The sequence below is a fragment of the Bufo bufo genome, chromosome 8, assembly GCF_905171765.1.
Source record: "Bufo bufo chromosome 8, aBufBuf1.1, whole genome shotgun sequence".
NCBI lineage: Eukaryota > Metazoa > Chordata > Amphibia > Anura > Bufonidae > Bufo > Bufo bufo.
In genome coordinates this window covers 206,277,037-206,294,435 of record NC_053396.1, presented here as the reverse complement: position 1 = coordinate 206,294,435, position 17,399 = coordinate 206,277,037, and the positions used below count along the sequence as shown (strand labels likewise).

Here is a 17,399-nt window from a genome sequence, read left to right as displayed (position 1 = left end):
CCTAATTATTATGTTGATGCAGTTTGTGAAGCTGAAGCCAGGAGTGGATTCAAAAACAGTAGTAGACGCCGTCTGTCCGTTATTAGTGTCCTCCGTGTGCGATCGGTCTCTGGCTTCAGCTTCAAATACTGCGTCAAAAAGCCTGAAGGCGTAAACCAGCCAAACTGTGCTGAACTGAGGAAGAGGGAGACACGGCCCCGCCTCCAGACTTACACTTCACCCCTGAGTGATCACATGACTGTGACATCATCGCAGGTCCTTCGTCCCCTGTGCTGTGGAGCCACCTGGTATGAGGTCAGTGTGTGATACGTGTGTCTCTCGTGTACGTGTGATGTAGACGTCTAGGTAATTTACACGTGTGTATTATACCCTGCGCTTCCCTTTAAGATCAGCGCAGACAAGAGCTGGAAGTGTTGCCCATGGCAACCAATCTGATCACTGCTTTCATTTTCAGACCTGCAACCAAAACGCTAAATTCTGATTGGTTGCTATGGGCAACATGGCCTGTATGATATGTACACGCGGTAACCGTGCGACTCATGTAATATTTCTACACCCCCCCCCCATGGAGACTGAAGGCGACTACTGTAAATGTACGAGCTGCGAGACGCCGCGACTTCCATGTGCCCCCATCAGGCGCCATCTTTCATTCTGTCTCCCTGTTTAGCGCTTTTTTCACTCCGACGCGTAAATTCCAATACTCAGCTCTGCTGCATCCGTGGTCAGCAACATTACTCCAGCACGTCTACATCAGTTCAGCAATTCCACATCTGCTACATCGGTGATTCAGCTCTGCTTCATTACTGACTCAGCTCTGCTACACTGCAGCTTCAACCCTGCTACACCACAACGCTACTCCTATACGACTCTACTGCATCAGGTTTACATTCCACAACACCGCTTCTCTGGCTCTGCTACATCGGTCTCCATCCTGCTGCTCCAGTGCCACCTATCCGGTTATTCCGGACAAGCAGCTCAGAGCGGAGGTCAGTAACCTCTGGCCGCCCGCCGCGGTGAAACTACGGCATCCAGCGTGCACACCTTGCTTTGCTGTTCTCCCATCGAAGTGAATGGAGCATGCTGAGGGTTGTAGTTACACAATAGCTGGAGTGTTGGAAGTTTCTGTCCTCTGGCTTAGAGAATCGACCTCCCCAGGTGAGAACATAACAGAATTATCAGGACCTGGGTCCCAAAGGAGCTGCAGCTTCTATACCAGTGGTTCTTAACCTGGGTTCGATCGAACCCCAGGGGTTCGGTGAGTCAGTCTCGCGGGTTCGGCCGCCGGCCCTGGGGGGCCGCTTTGATAGGTGGCTGCCACAAGACAGGAAAATATTTATTTCCTGTTACTCAGACTCCTCTTGCGCCCGCTGCAGCTCATGATCAGAAGAGCCGAGCGAGCGCAATGATTTTGCTTCCGCCAGCCGCCGGATGTGAGCAGCATATGACGACATGACGTCATATCCGGCGGCTGCGCGGCGGCGGATCTAGTGACTGCACAGCATGGTGGCGGCGGCGGCGGCATCCTGTCCCTCCTGCACACGGACACCGGCATCACTGAGCTAAGCTGACCTGTTGTACTACAGGTAAGAGTAAAGGGGCTTGGAGGACCTATTGTGTATTGTATTTAAGGGGTCAGCATTGTATTGGAGGGGCCAGCAGTGTATTGGGGGGGCTGGAAGGGTGGGGGTCAGCAGTGTATTGGGGTGGCAAGGATGGGGGTCAGCAGTGTATTGGGGTGGCTAGGAGGGGGGTCAGCAGTGAATTAGGGGGGCTGGGAAGGGGGTCATCATTGTATTAGGGGGGCTGGGATTGTTTTGGGAGGGGGTCAGCAGTGTATTGAGGGACTGGGGTCAGCAGTGTATTGGGGTGGCTGGGAGGCTGGGGGTCAGTAGTGTATTAGGAGGTTGGGAGGGGGGTCAGCAGTTTATTAGGGGGTGGGAGGGGATAAGCAGTGTATTTAGGGGGTGGGAGGGGATAAGCAGTGTATTAGGGGGGTGGGAGGGTGTTCAGCAGTGTATTAGAGGGAAGGGGGTCAGCAGTATATTAGGGGCAGGGGGTCAACAGTGTTAATACTGCTATAGTGTAGTCACAGTGTATTAGGGAAAGAGGGGGTGGTCAGCAGTGTATTAGGAGAAAGGGGGTTAGCAGTGTATTGGGGGAAGGGGGATCATCAGTGTATTAGATAGTGGGAGGGCAGAAGTGTATTATATAGTGGGGGGGTCAGCAGATAGTTGGGAGGGGGGTCAGCAGTGTATTAGATAGTGGAGAGGGGGGTCAGCAGTGTATTAGATAGTGGGGAGGGGGGTCAGCAGTGTATTAGATAGTGGGGAGGGGGGTCAGCAGTGTATTAGATAGTGGGGAGGGCGGTCAGCAGTGTTTTAGATTAAAAGGAAGGGGGTCAGCAGTGCATTCGATAGGTGGAGGGAGGTCAGCATTGTATTAGATAGTGGAGATGGGGGGCAGCAGTGTATTAGATAGTGGAGAGGGGGGGGGCAGTAGTATATTAGGCGCAGTGACTTATGGGGCTGACATAGATTTTTTTTCCAGGGCTGCTTTGTATCCCCAGTCCGGCCCTGGAGGTCAAGACACACACCCGACTCGCCCCGCTTGTCCATCATTGGCTGCAGGTGATCACGCAACATCGCTTGGCCTATCCCTTCATACTAACTATGTCGAGCAAAAAAAAGAAAGTGGTCGGACGAATATGTACAATATGGATTCACATGTATAACGCAACGTGATGGGAGTCAGCGTCCTAACTGTATGATTTGCAATGCCAAGTTGAGCAATTCTAGTCTAGCACCGGCAAAACTAAGAGAACACTTCCTTAAGCTGCATGGAGATGGAAAATACAAGAACACAACGCTCGCTGAATTCAAGGTGAGGAGAGCCAGATTCGATGAAAAGGCTAGTCTGCCTGTTCTCGGCTTTGTACCCATCAACAAACCGATCCTCATAGCATCGTACGAAGTTGCTTACCTGATCGCAAAGCAGGGCAAACCCCACACCATTGGTGAAACACTCATAAAACCAGCTGTGTTGAAGATGGCGAATATCATGCTGGGAAAAGCGGCTGAAGTTAAGTTATCCCAAATTCCTCTTTCAAATGACACCATCAGCGACAGAATAGAGGACATGAGCAAAGACATCTTGGCTCAAATAGTTGCAGATCTGATTTCAAGCCCGGCAAAATTCAGCCTTCAACTCGACGAGACCACAGACGTCTCCAATCTAAGCCAGCTTGCAGTATTCGTGCGCTATGTGAAAGACGACGTGATAAAGGAAGAGTTTTTATTTTGTAAGCCTGCAGGCGATGTGAAGAAACTTGTGGATGACTTCTTCAAAGACAACAATCTTTCGTGGGATATGGTTTCTGCAGTTTGTTCGGATGGAGCTCCAGCCATGCTGGGAAGAAAGTCTGGTTTTGGTGCGCTAGTGAAAGCCGATGCACCATACATCATTGTTACGCATTGTATTCTGCATAGGCATGCATTGGCAACAAAAACCTTGCCTCCAAAACTGGCAGAAGTATTAAAAATTGTAGTGGAATGTGTGAACTATGTGCGAAATAGTGCTCTGAGGCACCGCATCTTCAGGGAGCTGTGTAAAGAAATGGGATCTGAATTTGAGGTACTTCTGTACCATTCCAACGTCCGGTGGTTATCCCGGGGACAGGTGTTGAATCGTGTTTTTGCCGTGCGTGTGGAATTAGCCCTGTTTTTGCAAGAGCACCAACATTGTCATGCAGAATGGTAACGTACCCTGTTATTGCTAAGAAAGCTCTGGAGTTTTTCATACCGTTTGTTACAACATATCTTTGCGAGCAATCCTTTTCAAGGATGCTGGACATAAAAACGAAGAAAAGGAACAGACTTGGTTGCGAAAATGACATGAGAGTGGCACTTGCCAAGGTAAAGCCACGCATTTCTGACCTGGTCTCTGAAAGACAACAGCAGAAGTCACACTGATTTGCAGTAAATATTCATTATTATGTTTTTATTTTTGTGTGAAAATCATGTTTTAATGGTTTTGTTCTTTAATGGTTTTATTCACTTTGTGCACCTATGTATAAATATATACCTATGTTTTGAATTTGAAAAAATCATATTTAATTTTTCCAATTAAGAAGGGTTCGGTGAATGCGCATATGAAACTGGTGGGGTTCAGTACCTCCAACAAGGTTAAGAACCACTGTTCTATACCATTGCCTCGAGACCTTGTTAGGGACATCTGCGTTTGACAGGTCCAGCAGTCTATTCTGGCCGGGAACATCCTGCCGTAAGCTGGTGGAATTCAGTCCGGCCCCATTAACTATAATGAGGACTGGCGGAGATCCGGTCGCAACCTGTAAAACATTCCGAGAATCAGGCAGATAAAAACTGCTGGGTGCGGTGGTTTTCGTCCAGCAGATTCTCAGCATTTTTGTCAGGTTGCGGCCGGATCTCTTCTGGTCCCCATTATAGTGAATGGGGCCGGCGAGTATGAGGCAGCGTGAAAGAAGCCTTAATTCTGCTGGATCTGTGTCCCGACCTGCTCCGAGTCAAAGAGAGGTGGTCCGGGCTGTACGTGACTTCTCGGCACGTGTGGATGCTCAAGGGTCTGACATCTTACCATGCCCTGCAGCATATGCCAGAGTGTATCTCTCTGCTGGGATCTACTCCTTGGGGGACTCTTGCCCCATTTGCCAATGCCTGCACGTTTCAACAGATACAATAATTCTTGCCGAGGTTTCATTAACCAAGGTATGCTTTAACGCAAAAACAAATGCAATAGCACTCTGCAACCAGCATTCTGCCCTGCCTCTATGCTGGATGAGGCATTGGTGTACATTTTGGCCAAAGCGTAATAAGCCACTCACCACGTCAAGGTTGCCTCTATGAGTGGTCCCTAACACTAGTACCTACCTGTTATGGGCCATGATAGCCACACAAAATCTAGGGAATACAGGTGCAGCATGCACGCCAAGCACACTCTGCTTTTAATGGCCCAAAACAGGTAGGTACTAGTGTTAGGGACCACTCATAGAGGCGACCTTGACGTGGTGAGTGGCTTATTACGCTTTGGCCAAAATGTACACCAATGCCTCATTCAACATCCAGCATAGAGGCAGGGCACAGTGCTGGTTGCAGAGTGCTATTGCATTTGTATTTGCGTTTGTATGTGTATTTCGCCATAGCGATGTCCACCTGCATACAGGGTTGTGCTGACTGAACCCCCCACAAGGTATCGTAAATGGAATACAGCGGCTCACCCCTATCTCGTATGGATAGGTGCTCACCCTCCGGTCCTACCCTCAGGACCTAAAAGGATTGTAAGACGTATAGAAAAGTGAGGGGGCACACACACAAGGGAAACACTGGATGAATGAATAAATGGTATTTAATATTAAATACCATTTATTCATTCATCCAGTGTTTCCCTTGTGTGTGTGCCCCCTCACTTTTCTATACCCCCACAAGGTATGCTTTAAACCTTGTCCACAGCAGTTCTTTTTAGATCATGTGAGACTGGCATGCATCTTTTCCTGGTTATCTGGAAAAGGATTGGCCTGGGTGGAAGCACCGTGAGAACCGGCCAACCTTATTTTGTCTTCTCTGTCATGCTTCCTCTCATCTTTCTGCAAGGTACCGTACTTGAAGAGCCTGGTGGGGTCCATTCCTCGACCACTGACCTCCTTCAGATGTGATTGAAGAGCCTGTTGGCGTCCATTCCACAACCACTGAGGTGGACGTCCAGGCAAAATATCTGAGTCAACAAGTCAGGTCATTACAAGGTCTATTAGTTCTGGCGGGACAAACACAGCGGTGGAGGTGGCTCGTATGCTTCGTAATAGTGAGATCACAGACGTCGATCCAAGCACCGTGCGATGTGCATTACACAAGTCTGGAATCGTTGTCCAAAAAAAGGTGAAGAAGCCTCGAATTCAATATCGTCATACGAAGCAACGGCTCGAGTTTGAAAACAGTGGACGGTAGAAGATTGGAAACGGGTGATTTGGAACAATGAGACAAAAGTCAATAGACTGGGCTCTGATGGGTGCACATGGGTCTGGAAGAAGGGAAAAGGAGGCTTACGGATTGAGAGATTGAAGGAACTGGCAAGTTTGGTGGAGGAATCCTGATGATATGAGGTTGTTTCACAGCCAAAGGTGTTGGATACTTGACCAGGATCGATGGTGGTCTCATTGCTGAGCTTTATGTGAGTATCCTACAAGTCCAGTTACTTCCTACACTTGAGTACTATGGGTACGAAAAGGACGACATAGTGTTCCAGCAGGACAAAGACCCGAAGCATATGTCGAGATTGGAGAAGAAAAAGTTCAATGACAATGACGTAGAGGTGCTGGATCGGCCCCCACAGTCCCCCGACCTCAACCCAACCGAACACTTGTGGGTAGAGTTGAAGAAAAAGCTGTATTCTTATCCAAGTGAGTCGACCAGTATGCGTCAACATTGTAGTCGTGTAAAAGAGACCTGGGAACAGATTTCTGTCGAGACATGCTTGAATCTGATCGAGAGCATGTCCAGAAGGATTCAGGCAGTGCTGAAAGCCAAAGGTGGATTTACAAAATACTAACAAAATTTTAAGAGCAAAACAGTCACATGACAAGAATCTGCCGAACTAATCATATGCTAAATAGCTGCAAGTCCAATTTATGTATGAGATAGCCGAGATGTCCATAAAATGGTGGCTGGTCGAAGCTGTAGTGGATGGTGAGATATGGAGCCTGAAAGTCAAAAGTTCTAAACATTGTTACCCTTTTGCTCGTCAGTGTATGGTGTGTGTTTTTTTTTTTGTATTTGCTCGCTCTGATGCTCCTGGGACTGCCATGGGTGAAACATTCACCAGTAATTGAGTCATCCAACCAAATTACCCTATGGGGTTGTTATGGCTTCAATCTCCTCCTGGGCTCTAAATCATAGCTGTGATTAAGAGTCTGATAAGTGCATAAGCAAACAGATCATGCAGCTGGGGTTGTGCACCACTTGAATTTAATGTATATGGAATAAAGTGGATTTTAGCTTAGTTTCTTGGTGCTGGAAGCCTTCTTCACGCTTTGCAATTAAGAACTGGCCACAACTCATGAGCCTCAAAGTTCTTAAGCAATTTCTTGTTTGTGCCAATTATTACTGGCAGTTCATCAAAAAATAATCCTATGTAGTCGGTCCTCTTACATCTCTTACCGATACAGGAGCAAATTCTCCTAATTGCAGTGCAAGCCTTTAATCTCCTAAAGTCTCACTTCTGTACTGCTCCAGTCTCACGTCATCCAGATGTCAACAAGCTATTGTTCCTGGACATTATTGTATTTTACATAGGAGTTGGAGCCATACTGTCTCAGCAGTCTATTGAAACCAGCGCTGGGCTCTTCATTTCTTGCTTTGATTTCATCGTCACCTACCGACCACCTGGGGAAAAAAAGAGTGGACAGTCTTTCTAGATCTTTGATTCCTCTGATGCCTACAAATAGATATAATTGAACCGAGTCCATTCTATCAGCAATTGATAGCATCTCCTTCTGGCCCTCCAAGAAGACGAACCCTGGTTCTTCAGGGTTTTCACTATAAGGTATTATTATGGGCAGACTCCTCTCTGGTTATTCCATAGTCAAGCGTGCTGCAGAGCTGCTTTTTACATTTTTATTGGTGACCCAAGTGGAGACACGATGTTGTTGCCTCATATACCCAATGCGTTGAGTTCAAACTCTCCCGGCAGCCGCCTCTTGGACCTCTGGCAATTTCTCAAGGACCCTGATATGAGCTATCCAGGGGTGTACCTACAATGGAAGCAGCTTCTACAAGGACCAAATTCAGGAAGGGGCCCAGGAGGAGGACAAATGGATCTATTTTCAGGGTCCAGGGAGCAGTAAGTATAGTGCTCCTAGTCCTAGCACTGGTATTACTCACCACTCCCCGGTCTTCTCCGGGCACCTGCACTATGCTAACTCCTGGCAGCATAGCGTGCATAGGAGCGCACAGAGACGTCACGCTGTGCAATGTCAGGCCACAGTGTAGTATGTGCCTAGAGGCAGTGCTGTACAAAAACCGGTGGAGAAGAAGAGAGGTGAGTATTTTTTTGTCCACTCAGAGGTTTGCATTAAGGAGACCTGGGGGTTGCCTATTCAAAAATATTCTGTGGGGCCCAGTCAGTGCCAGTTATGCCACTGGAGCTATCCATGGACTTTGTCACAGACCTACTCATGGACCTGGGATCCTCTCCTTGGGGATCCTTGTTCCATCTTCCAACCCTTGTTAATTTAGACAGGAACCCTAAGACTTGCAGGGTTTTATTAAGAAATGCAAAATAAATTTTGAACTTTGTCCACAACTTTTTCTGGACAATTGGCTTAGAGGTTCCACCTCACCTGGTGAGAACATAACAGCCACCAATGTCTTTACCCTATATTGGTCAAAATATTATTCCCAGGTAATGATTAGTATATTCTATACTGGATGTCGTCTGTCAATGCTTTGCGTTTTAGTTCCTTTGTTTCCATTACAGGTGTCTCATCCCACTCAAGCTACCAGATAATTTGCTGACTGTCTACACTATGACTGAGCAGATATTAAACCTCACCTTGGAGATCATCCATCTGCTGACTGGAGAGGTGAGGCCTTCTGGGAATTACATCAGTTTTACAGCCAATATACAGGGCAGTGATTGGGAACGAATCAATAGTTGGGGGTTCGGTAGCACCTTTACATGGGGCAATTATCGGGAATGAGCATTGATACGAAGGTTCAGTCCTGGTAATCTTCCTAATGCTCAGCCCATTCACAGAGCTTTTGCACATTGCTCTTGAGCTTTTCAACAGTATTATATGTCAGGAAGGTTTCCCAAAATATACATCCAATAGAAGACTCTATATGCTCGTGTGTACAGCCAACGACTTCAATGGAAGCAAAAAGAACAGTCATTGGGTGCATTTATCTTTTGGACACATTTGATGTATAAGCTGGGAAGAGCTGTTCCTAATATATATGCCAAACGTAAGGTTCGAAGGCAATGTATATAGAGCCTTGTCTGTATTGAAAAAAGATCAGACACCCAGAGAGATGATAGTCACCATCGTGTCTCTCCACACACAGGATTACATGGTAGTGAAGAAATATAGTGAGTGTGTGACAACCAGCTCCGATCCCTATGCGTCACAAGAATGGACCAAGACCCCAACCTCCATGATGGTGCCTCCGCCTATATCACTGACACATCATAGGGATAAAGAGCAGAAGATCCTAGAGAATGTCAGCAAAATCATCCAGATGCTGACCGGAGAGGTGAGCGCGGCTGGGAATGCTGGATCATAATACGGTAATGTGTCCTTCTGATGACTGTATCATTGTGATGTTAGGTCTCTGTAAGGAATCAGGACATCACTGTCCATTTCTCGATGGAGGAGTGGGAGTATTTAGAAGGACACAAGGATCAGTATGAGGACTTCATGATGGAGAATAACCAGCCCCTCACACCACAGGGTAAGAGCATATGCTTCTGTCATTCTTATTTTCCAGATACATTTGGGCCTCAAACAGCTACATCACCTTAAAAAATTATATGGAACGTAAGGAAGCAAAGAACCCCAAAAAAATCCCTTGGTCCTGAAGACCAAAATTAACTTGGTCAAAAAGGAGTTCTCAAATTTCTTGTAAACAGCATAAGACCAGTTCCAGTGACTGTAGATAGAATTATATTTTATATATAAAACTAAATATATTTCAAATACACATATACAGATATATAAGTGGAATAAACCTAAAAATACAAAAATTAAAATGAACAGTCTCAGCCCCTCTGTAGAACTGTACGTGGGGCCTACAATTTTACGGTTCCATCTTACTGGTTAGATAAATATAATATAGATTAAAACCCAAAAACAATACATAGATTGTATACATCCACCTTAGTTCATGTTCGTATTGGTATCGCAGTAATTATCCCTGTTCTCTGTAAATTGGATGACTAGCTTCTTAATGTTCAAAAAGTTAGATAATCATACAAATGTCGCCCTGGAAAGTGTGTCTCACCCTCTTCACAGGTCCTCACTGCTGTCGGGATTGCTCCTGGCAATCCTATTCCGCTCCAAAGACACGTGGAGCGGGGAGACATCAGCTGTAACAGAGAGACACAGAGCGCATGCGCCACTTAGACCGATCTCAGCAACAGCGAACAAGCCCGGGAGCAGTACTACGCGGAACGACAACCTGAAGACCTGTGAGGAGGGTGAGACGCACTTTCCAGCGTGAGATTTGTACAATGAATTAACTTTTTGAACTTTAATAGAAGCTTGTGACCCGACTTACAGAGAACGGGGATCCCAATACGAACATGAACTAAGGTGAATGTATACAATCTATTAGGGATACATTGTTACAGCTATCTATTGTTTTTGGTTTTAATCTACTGGTATATTATATTATATTTTACCTAACCAGTAAGATGGAACCATAAAAGTGTGGCCCCCACGTACAGTTCTACAGAGGGACTGAGACTGTTCATTTTTATTTTTGTATTTTTAGGTTTATTCCACCAATTCGAAATACCGTATTTTCCACTTTATAAGGCGCAACCCCCCCCCCCCCCCCAAAAAAAAATAAAAAAGTGTGGTGGGGATGGGGAATGTCAGTGTGTCTTATTAAGCGAATAGTGCAATTTTTACATGGATGACACTGACACATCGCAGGCTGTGCTCTGCTGCATAGGCATAGCGGCCTGCGATCTACCAGTTACAGTTAAGGGTGGGAGGAAGGACTGGAGGCCGGCAACTGCTGTGGCACTCACGGCGGAGCCTGTTGCAGTGACTGTACTCCATTACACCAGGCCCCACTCACAGCAGTCTTCACATGTAAATACTATTCCTTTAATGCTCAGGCAGTGGCGCTGCTTTGTTAAACTAATCACCTGTAGTAGTACTCATCATCAAAGCAGCAGGCAGGCCGGCAGCGTCACGACACTCACTCTGTCACACTCCTCCCACTTCATTAATGGTGCTTTGATAAGGAATACTACTACAGTTGATTAGTTTAACAAAGCAGCGCCGCTGCCTGAGGATTAAAGGAATAGTATTTACATGTGAAGACTGCTGTGAGGGGGGCCCGGTGTAAGGGAGTACACTATTCACACAGGGACATGAGGGGACTTATTCATAACTTAATACTGTGACACAAAAGAACTTGAAGGGACTAGCATAAGGTGCCATTTGTGTGTCATCCACAGATCCCCATAACAGTGTCATCCACAGATCCCCCATAACAGTGTATCATCCACCGATCCCCCATAACAGTGTCATCCACAGATCCCCCATAACAGTGTCATCCACAGATCCCCCATAACATTGTCATCCACAGATCTCCCCATAACGGTGTGTCACCCACAGATCCCCCATAACAGTGTGTCATCCACAGATCCCCCAAAACGGTGTGTCATCCACAGATCCCCCATAACGGTGTGTCATCCACAGATCCCCCATAACAGTGTGTCATCCACAGATCCCCCATAACAGTGTGTCATCCACAGATCCCCCATAACAGCGTGTCATCCACAGATCCCCCATAACAGCGTGTCATCCACAGATCCCCCATAACAGTGTGTCACCCACAGATCCCCCATAATAGTGTGTCATCCACAGATCCTCCATAACAGTGTCATCCACACATCCCCATAATACTGTCATCCACAGACCACCATTAGTTCAAAACCCACCAAAAGCACAACTTTTTGTTCAAAATATTTCTTTCCTATTTTCCTCCTCAAAAACAGGTGCTTCTTATCATCAGGTCCGTCTTATAAAGTGAAAAATACGGTATATTCAGTTTGTAGATAAAATGATATTTAATATATAAATAACTGGAGCTGGTCTTATGTTGGTTACAAGTGTATGTTATTAGCTGGAGCGGGGATCAGCAACCTCCGGCACTCCAGCCGTGGTGAAACTACAGTTCCCAGCATGCACACTTGCCTGTCTGTACTCGGAACTCCCATAGAAATGAATGGAGAATGCTGACGGTTGTAGTTTCCCAACAGCTGGAGTGCCAAAGGCTGTTGATCTCTGAGCTAGTAGAGAGGGTAGTAGCTGACTGTGCCTGTGATTGTAGCCATAGTGCAAGGATCTGGTGAGCAGCTCTATCCAATTTGTTTGAGTTCTCAAAGGAGCTGTGTTCTAGTGCTAGCTCTAGGAAGCTACCCTCAATGCCATTGACTTTTTCCATTCAGAATGCATTAGGGCAAAACTGATCCGTTTTGGACCTCTTGTGAGAGCCCATGACGGATCTCACAAACGGAAAGCCAAAACGCGAGTGTGAAAGTAGTTTTAGAGGGCACATACCTTTATGTTTTATATTGGAAGCTTTACAGTCATAATGTCCACCCACTGTATTGTCTACATGAAAATAAACATGTCTTTATTCCCAATAGATATCCCTCTGAAACTCCAGCACGACAATGGGCCTCCACATAGTGAACAAGGATGCCTTAGTGATGGAGAACACTTAATTTCCCCAAGTCTACTTTCATCTGATCCCACCACTCTCACGAAGCTACTCACTCAATCACAAATTGCTAAAGAAAACCCTTGTCCAGAAGATAATTCTAGATGCATTTCATGCCAGGTGATATACAAGGAAAAGCCATTTTCATGTCCAGAATGTGGGAAACGTTTCAAATTGAAAAGACATGCCATTCATCATCTAAAAAGTCACAGTGCGGAGAAGCGGCATTCATGTACAGAATGCGATAAACATTTTGCCCACAAATCCAATCTTGTCATTCATCAAAGGCTCCACACGGGAGAGAAGCCATATTTGTGTCCGGAATGTGGGAAATGTTTTACATCAAATTCAAAACTTGTCAGACACAAGAGAATGCACACCGGGGAGAGGCCATACTCATGTCCAGAATGCGAGAAATGTTTTTCTTACAGATCGCATGTTGTTCTCCACCAAAGGATCCACACAGGAGAGAAACCATTTCAGTGTTTAGAATGTGGGAAATGTTTTTTATCTAATTCAAAACTTGTCAGACATCAGAAAACTCACGCGAGAAAGAAAAGGTAGTCATGTCCAAAATGTGGGAGATATTTTATCCGGAAACCAGATCTCATTGAATGCCAGAGAAGTCACATTCTAGAGAAGACATAGTCATACAGTAGATAGTTTATCCAGAACCCAGATCTTACTGATTGCCAGAGAAGTCACATTTCAGAGAAGCCATGGTTGTAGATGGAAATTAACTCAAAATTTACCAAAGAAAAGACCCTTAAAATCACTAAAAAGCCCCAATCAGTAGGCATAGTACATAATAAAGGAAAAATACAGAAAGAAAATGAAAAAGCAATGGTTGTGGATGGCAAAAAGAGACAAGGGGAGACAGGTGGGGGATTTTCTCAATGGGCAATTTTTTCCCTATAATAGCCCTCTCTCTCCCTTCGCCAGGAGACAACTCCTGCTGGTGGAGCCTCTCCGTCCTCGTGCCTATCCTGCTTCGCCCTGATAGTCCCCAATCATTGAGGGGTTTTTTTCCCCCTTTTTTTTATCCCAACGCGTTTTCCCCAACTTGGGTTCCTCAGGGGGTTCATGTGGGAAAAATACAGAGGCCAAAAGGTTCAATAAACAAAAGATAAATCGTGATAGTCTATACAAAGAGACTGGCTATCTTGATATACAATGGGGGAGTCCAGAAGTGTCTAACATGTGGTCCCATGTTTTCAGGATACAACAACTCCACCTAGAACACAAAATTCAACTATGTCAAACAAGAACATAAGAACGCTGTGGCAACCAATTATAGTGCCACAGATCGTTACTTACCGTACAGACCAAAAGTTTGGACACACCTTCTCATTCAAAGAGTTTTCTTTATTTTCATGACTATGAAGGCATCAAAACTATGAATTAACACATGTGGAATTATATACATAACAAACAAGTGTGAAACAACTGAAAATATGTCATATTCTAGGTTCTTCAAAGTAGCCACCTTTTGCTTTGATTACTGCTTTGCACACTCTTGGCATTCTCTTGATGAGCTTCAAGAGGTAGTCCCCTGAAATGGTCTTCCAACAGTCTTGAAGGAGTTCCCAGAGATGCTTAGCACTTGTTGGCCCTTTTGCCTTCACTCTGCGGTCCAGCTCACCCCAAACCATCTCGACTGGGTTCAGGTCCGGTGACTGTGGAGGCCAGGTCATCTGGCGCAGCACCCCATCACTCTCCTTCATGGTCAAATAGCCCTTACTTTCAAAGTTTTCCCAATTTTTCGGCTGACTGACTGACCTTCATTTCTTAAAGTAATGATGGCCACTCGTTTTTCTTTACTTAGCTGCTTTTTTCTTGCCATAATACAAATTCTAACAGTCTATTCAGTAGGACTATCAGCTGTGTATCCACCTGACTTCTCCTCAACGCAACTGATGGTCCCAACCCCATTTATAAGGCAAGAAATCCCACTTATTAAACCTGACAGGGCACACCTGTGAAGTGAAAACCATTTCAGGGGACTACCTCTTCAAGCTCATCAAGAGAATGCCAAGAGTGTGCAAAGCAGTAATCAAAGCAAAAGGTGGCTACTTTGAAGAACCTAGAATATGACATATTTTCAGTTGTTTCACACTTGTTTGTTATGAATATAATTCCACATGTGTTAATTCATAGTTTTGATGCCTTCAGTGTGAATCTACAATTTTCATAGTCATAAAAATAAAGAAAACTCTTTGAATGAGAAGGTGTGTCCAAACTTTTGGTCTATACTGTACATGCAGGGGTCCCCAATTATAAAGCCCACTCCCAAAGGGTGCAGGATGTTGCTTGCAACAGGGGTATCAAAGGCTGAGTTTAAATAGCCGGCTCTCACGCCTTCCGCCCGCTGGAACAAACATTTCCGCGCAACTTCCAGTTCACTGGAACGCAGCGCTGCGGATCGTGGAACGCATGCTCTGCTTCCAGGTCCAAAGGACAGAGCGCTCTCCTCAATGTGTAGGACAGAAGTTCAGGTGCCGATATTACCAGCACTAACTGCGCTCTCCTCCAGTGTATAGGGCAGGGGCGCAGGTGCCAACATTACTGGCACTAACCTCCTCCTCCAGCCCATTCCCAATGTCCTCACCAAAAGATAGTAGGAGCAAGGCAGAATGTTCCACATTAACTCCATTGATATCACCAATGTAATGTTTCTCAGCAACCCCAATGTCACAATAAGGGTCCATTCACACGTCCGTGGAATGAGTCAGCATTAATTCTACAATATGCGGAACGGGTGCGGACCCATTTATTCTCAATGGGGCAGGAATGGATGCGGAGAGCACACTCTTTGCTTTCCGCATCCGCATTACCAGTGCGCGGCCCCGATCTTCCGGATCTTCCGGATCCGCAATACACCACGGACGTGTGAATGGACCCTAAGGGAAGACAAAAAGTGCCTTCTTTGTGCACCCTACCATAATCGACTAACTTACTGAGAGTCCACCTTAGGTTCAAGTGAATCCCAAAAATATCAGTCAAAAGGTCTACGTGGCAATATAAGGGCCACCATAGTTATTTTGGATGCTTCTCACATCACCGGCTAGTTCAGGGCTAGCGATTGTTGAAAACTGAAGCAATTCCTCTGAAACAGGAAGAAAAAAAAGAATGGTAAAAATGAAATGGTCAAAGCCAAAGCCTCGATTTAAAGGAAGAAACTAAAGGTCAGTCTCTCATTTAGGCCAATCGGGGATTGTGATCTAAACCTATAAATTTATTCAGATTCCTTCTGAAGGATTTTTTTGTCCCAGTCCTCTTTTCTTGGCGATGGAGGGATTATTTCCAAGACCGAAAATCTCAGAACCCTAGGATCACCTGCATGTTTTTCAATTACGTGGTTAGCTACAGGTGTGAAGTTCTTCTTATGGGTGTCATTTATATGTTCACATATCCTTCTTCTCAATTCCCTGATTGTCTTTCCAAAGTAGTCTTTCGGACAAGGACAGTGACAGATGCTCTTACAATTTATAAATTCAGGTATTGAAAAAGTTTGATTCGTTGCAGAGCAAATAATTATTTTTGATACAGAAAAAAAATCGAATGCCTTACATACCCCGCAACTAAACATGCCCATTGGTCTACAGTCAAGCCATGTACCGAACCCAGCTGGGGACACATAGTGGCTATGTACTAGAGCTAGACGATCTTGCAAACTTCTCCCCTCCCGGTAAGTGATACTCGGATGAGGGGAGATAACCTTTGACAAATCCGGGTCCATTAGCAGGATGGGCCAGTACTTGTTAAGCACTGTTCTGACCTCCACATTCGCCACATCGGAAGTGGACATCATAGGGATGAGTGTCTGCCCCTTATCTGGTGATCTCTTGGGAGTGAGTAGGTCCGTCCTATCCTGTGTCACGGCATGTTTAAATGCATTCAGCAAAATTGTTTGCGGATACCTCCTGTCTACAAATCTCATCGAGAGCTTTCTATCCTCTAGGTGAAATTCTTTGCGGCTCGAGCAATTCCTGCGAACTCGCAAGTATTGCCCCCTTGGAATGCCCCTTTTCAGAGTCGGGGGATGATGACTATCCCAATATAGGATAGAGTTTGTAGCTGTTGACTTCCTAAATATTGTGGTGGTTAGCCTCTCTCCTTGCTTATATACTTTTACATCAAGAAACATAATGCATTTATCTTGAATCTCATACGTAAACTTAAGGCCGATCTCATTGATGTTAAGGGTATCTACCAAGCTCACAAACTCCTCCCTACTCCTATTCCACAGTACAAAGATATCATCAATATATCTTGTCCAAAATTAGTATTTTCTCACTCCACCAGACATCTCGATCTGGAAAAACGATATTGTCCTCCCACCAGCCCAGTAAGAGATTGGCATAAGTGGGCGCATGAGAGGGCTACCCATTGCTGTCCCCCTTAGCTGGTGGTAGAAACATTTATCGAACAGAAAAAAATTATGAGTAAGGGTAAACTCCAACAGTCCAAGTACAAAGTTGTTATGTGCCTTACAATGCGTGCCCCTTGTACGTAGGTAGTAGGCCACTGCTGATAGTCCCTTCTCATTTGGAATAGCACTATACAGTGATTCAACGTCAATGCTTGCAAGTAGACAAGAGAGATCTATATTGAGAGTATCTATCTTATTTTTTTTAAAAATCCATTGTATCCCTTGTGTACAAGGGAAGGGAAAGGACAAATTGTCTCAAAACCTGATCTACATAGAGTCCACAGTTCTGTAGTAGTGATTTAACCCCAGATACAATAGGACAACTCTTGTGGAGATTTATACCTTTATGAATTTTTGGGAGTCCATAAAAAAAAGTTGCGATCTGTGGTGCAATCGGCAAGATAAAGTTATATTCTGTTTCGCTAATTACCTTCATCTCAATCCCGGACTTAAGAATGGATTTAAGTTCCGTCAGGTATGTG

General features: G+C 45.2%; 1 protein-coding gene across 2 annotated transcripts; it reads left to right on the top strand.

The window, feature by feature from the left end:
* The first annotated feature begins 233 nt into the window (after positions 1 to 233).
* LOC120977500 (oocyte zinc finger protein XlCOF8.4-like) lies at positions 234 to 13,734 on the top strand. 2 transcript variants are annotated; one of them, XM_040405484.1, is made up of 5 exons: positions 234 to 294; positions 8,503 to 8,608; positions 9,090 to 9,278; positions 9,353 to 9,476; positions 12,412 to 13,734. In XM_040405484.1, the coding sequence occupies exons 1-5, from the start codon at positions 290 to 292 to the stop codon at positions 13,047 to 13,049; spliced, it is 1,062 nt and encodes a 353-aa protein (XP_040261418.1). In that variant the 5' UTR covers positions 234 to 289; the 3' UTR covers positions 13,050 to 13,734. The 2 variants fall into 2 exon arrangements, with proteins under 2 accessions (XP_040261418.1, XP_040261417.1); XM_040405483.1 differs by lacking the exon at positions 234 to 294 and adding an exon at positions 7,647 to 7,866.
* The last annotated feature ends 3,665 nt before the right edge of the window (positions 13,735 to 17,399 follow it).

Coding starts and splice junctions, on each gene's coding strand:
- LOC120977500 (XM_040405483.1), top strand. CDS start 7,667: ATGTTGTTGCCTCATATACCCAATGCGTTGAGTTCAAACTCTCCCGGC. Junction 7,867..8,502: donor TTTTCAGGGTCCAGGGAGCA/GTAAGTATAGTG, acceptor TTTCCATTACAG/GTGTCTCATCCCACTCAAGC. Junction 9,477..12,411: donor CCAGCCCCTCACACCACAGG/GTAAGAGCATAT, acceptor TATTCCCAATAG/ATATCCCTCTGAAACTCCAG.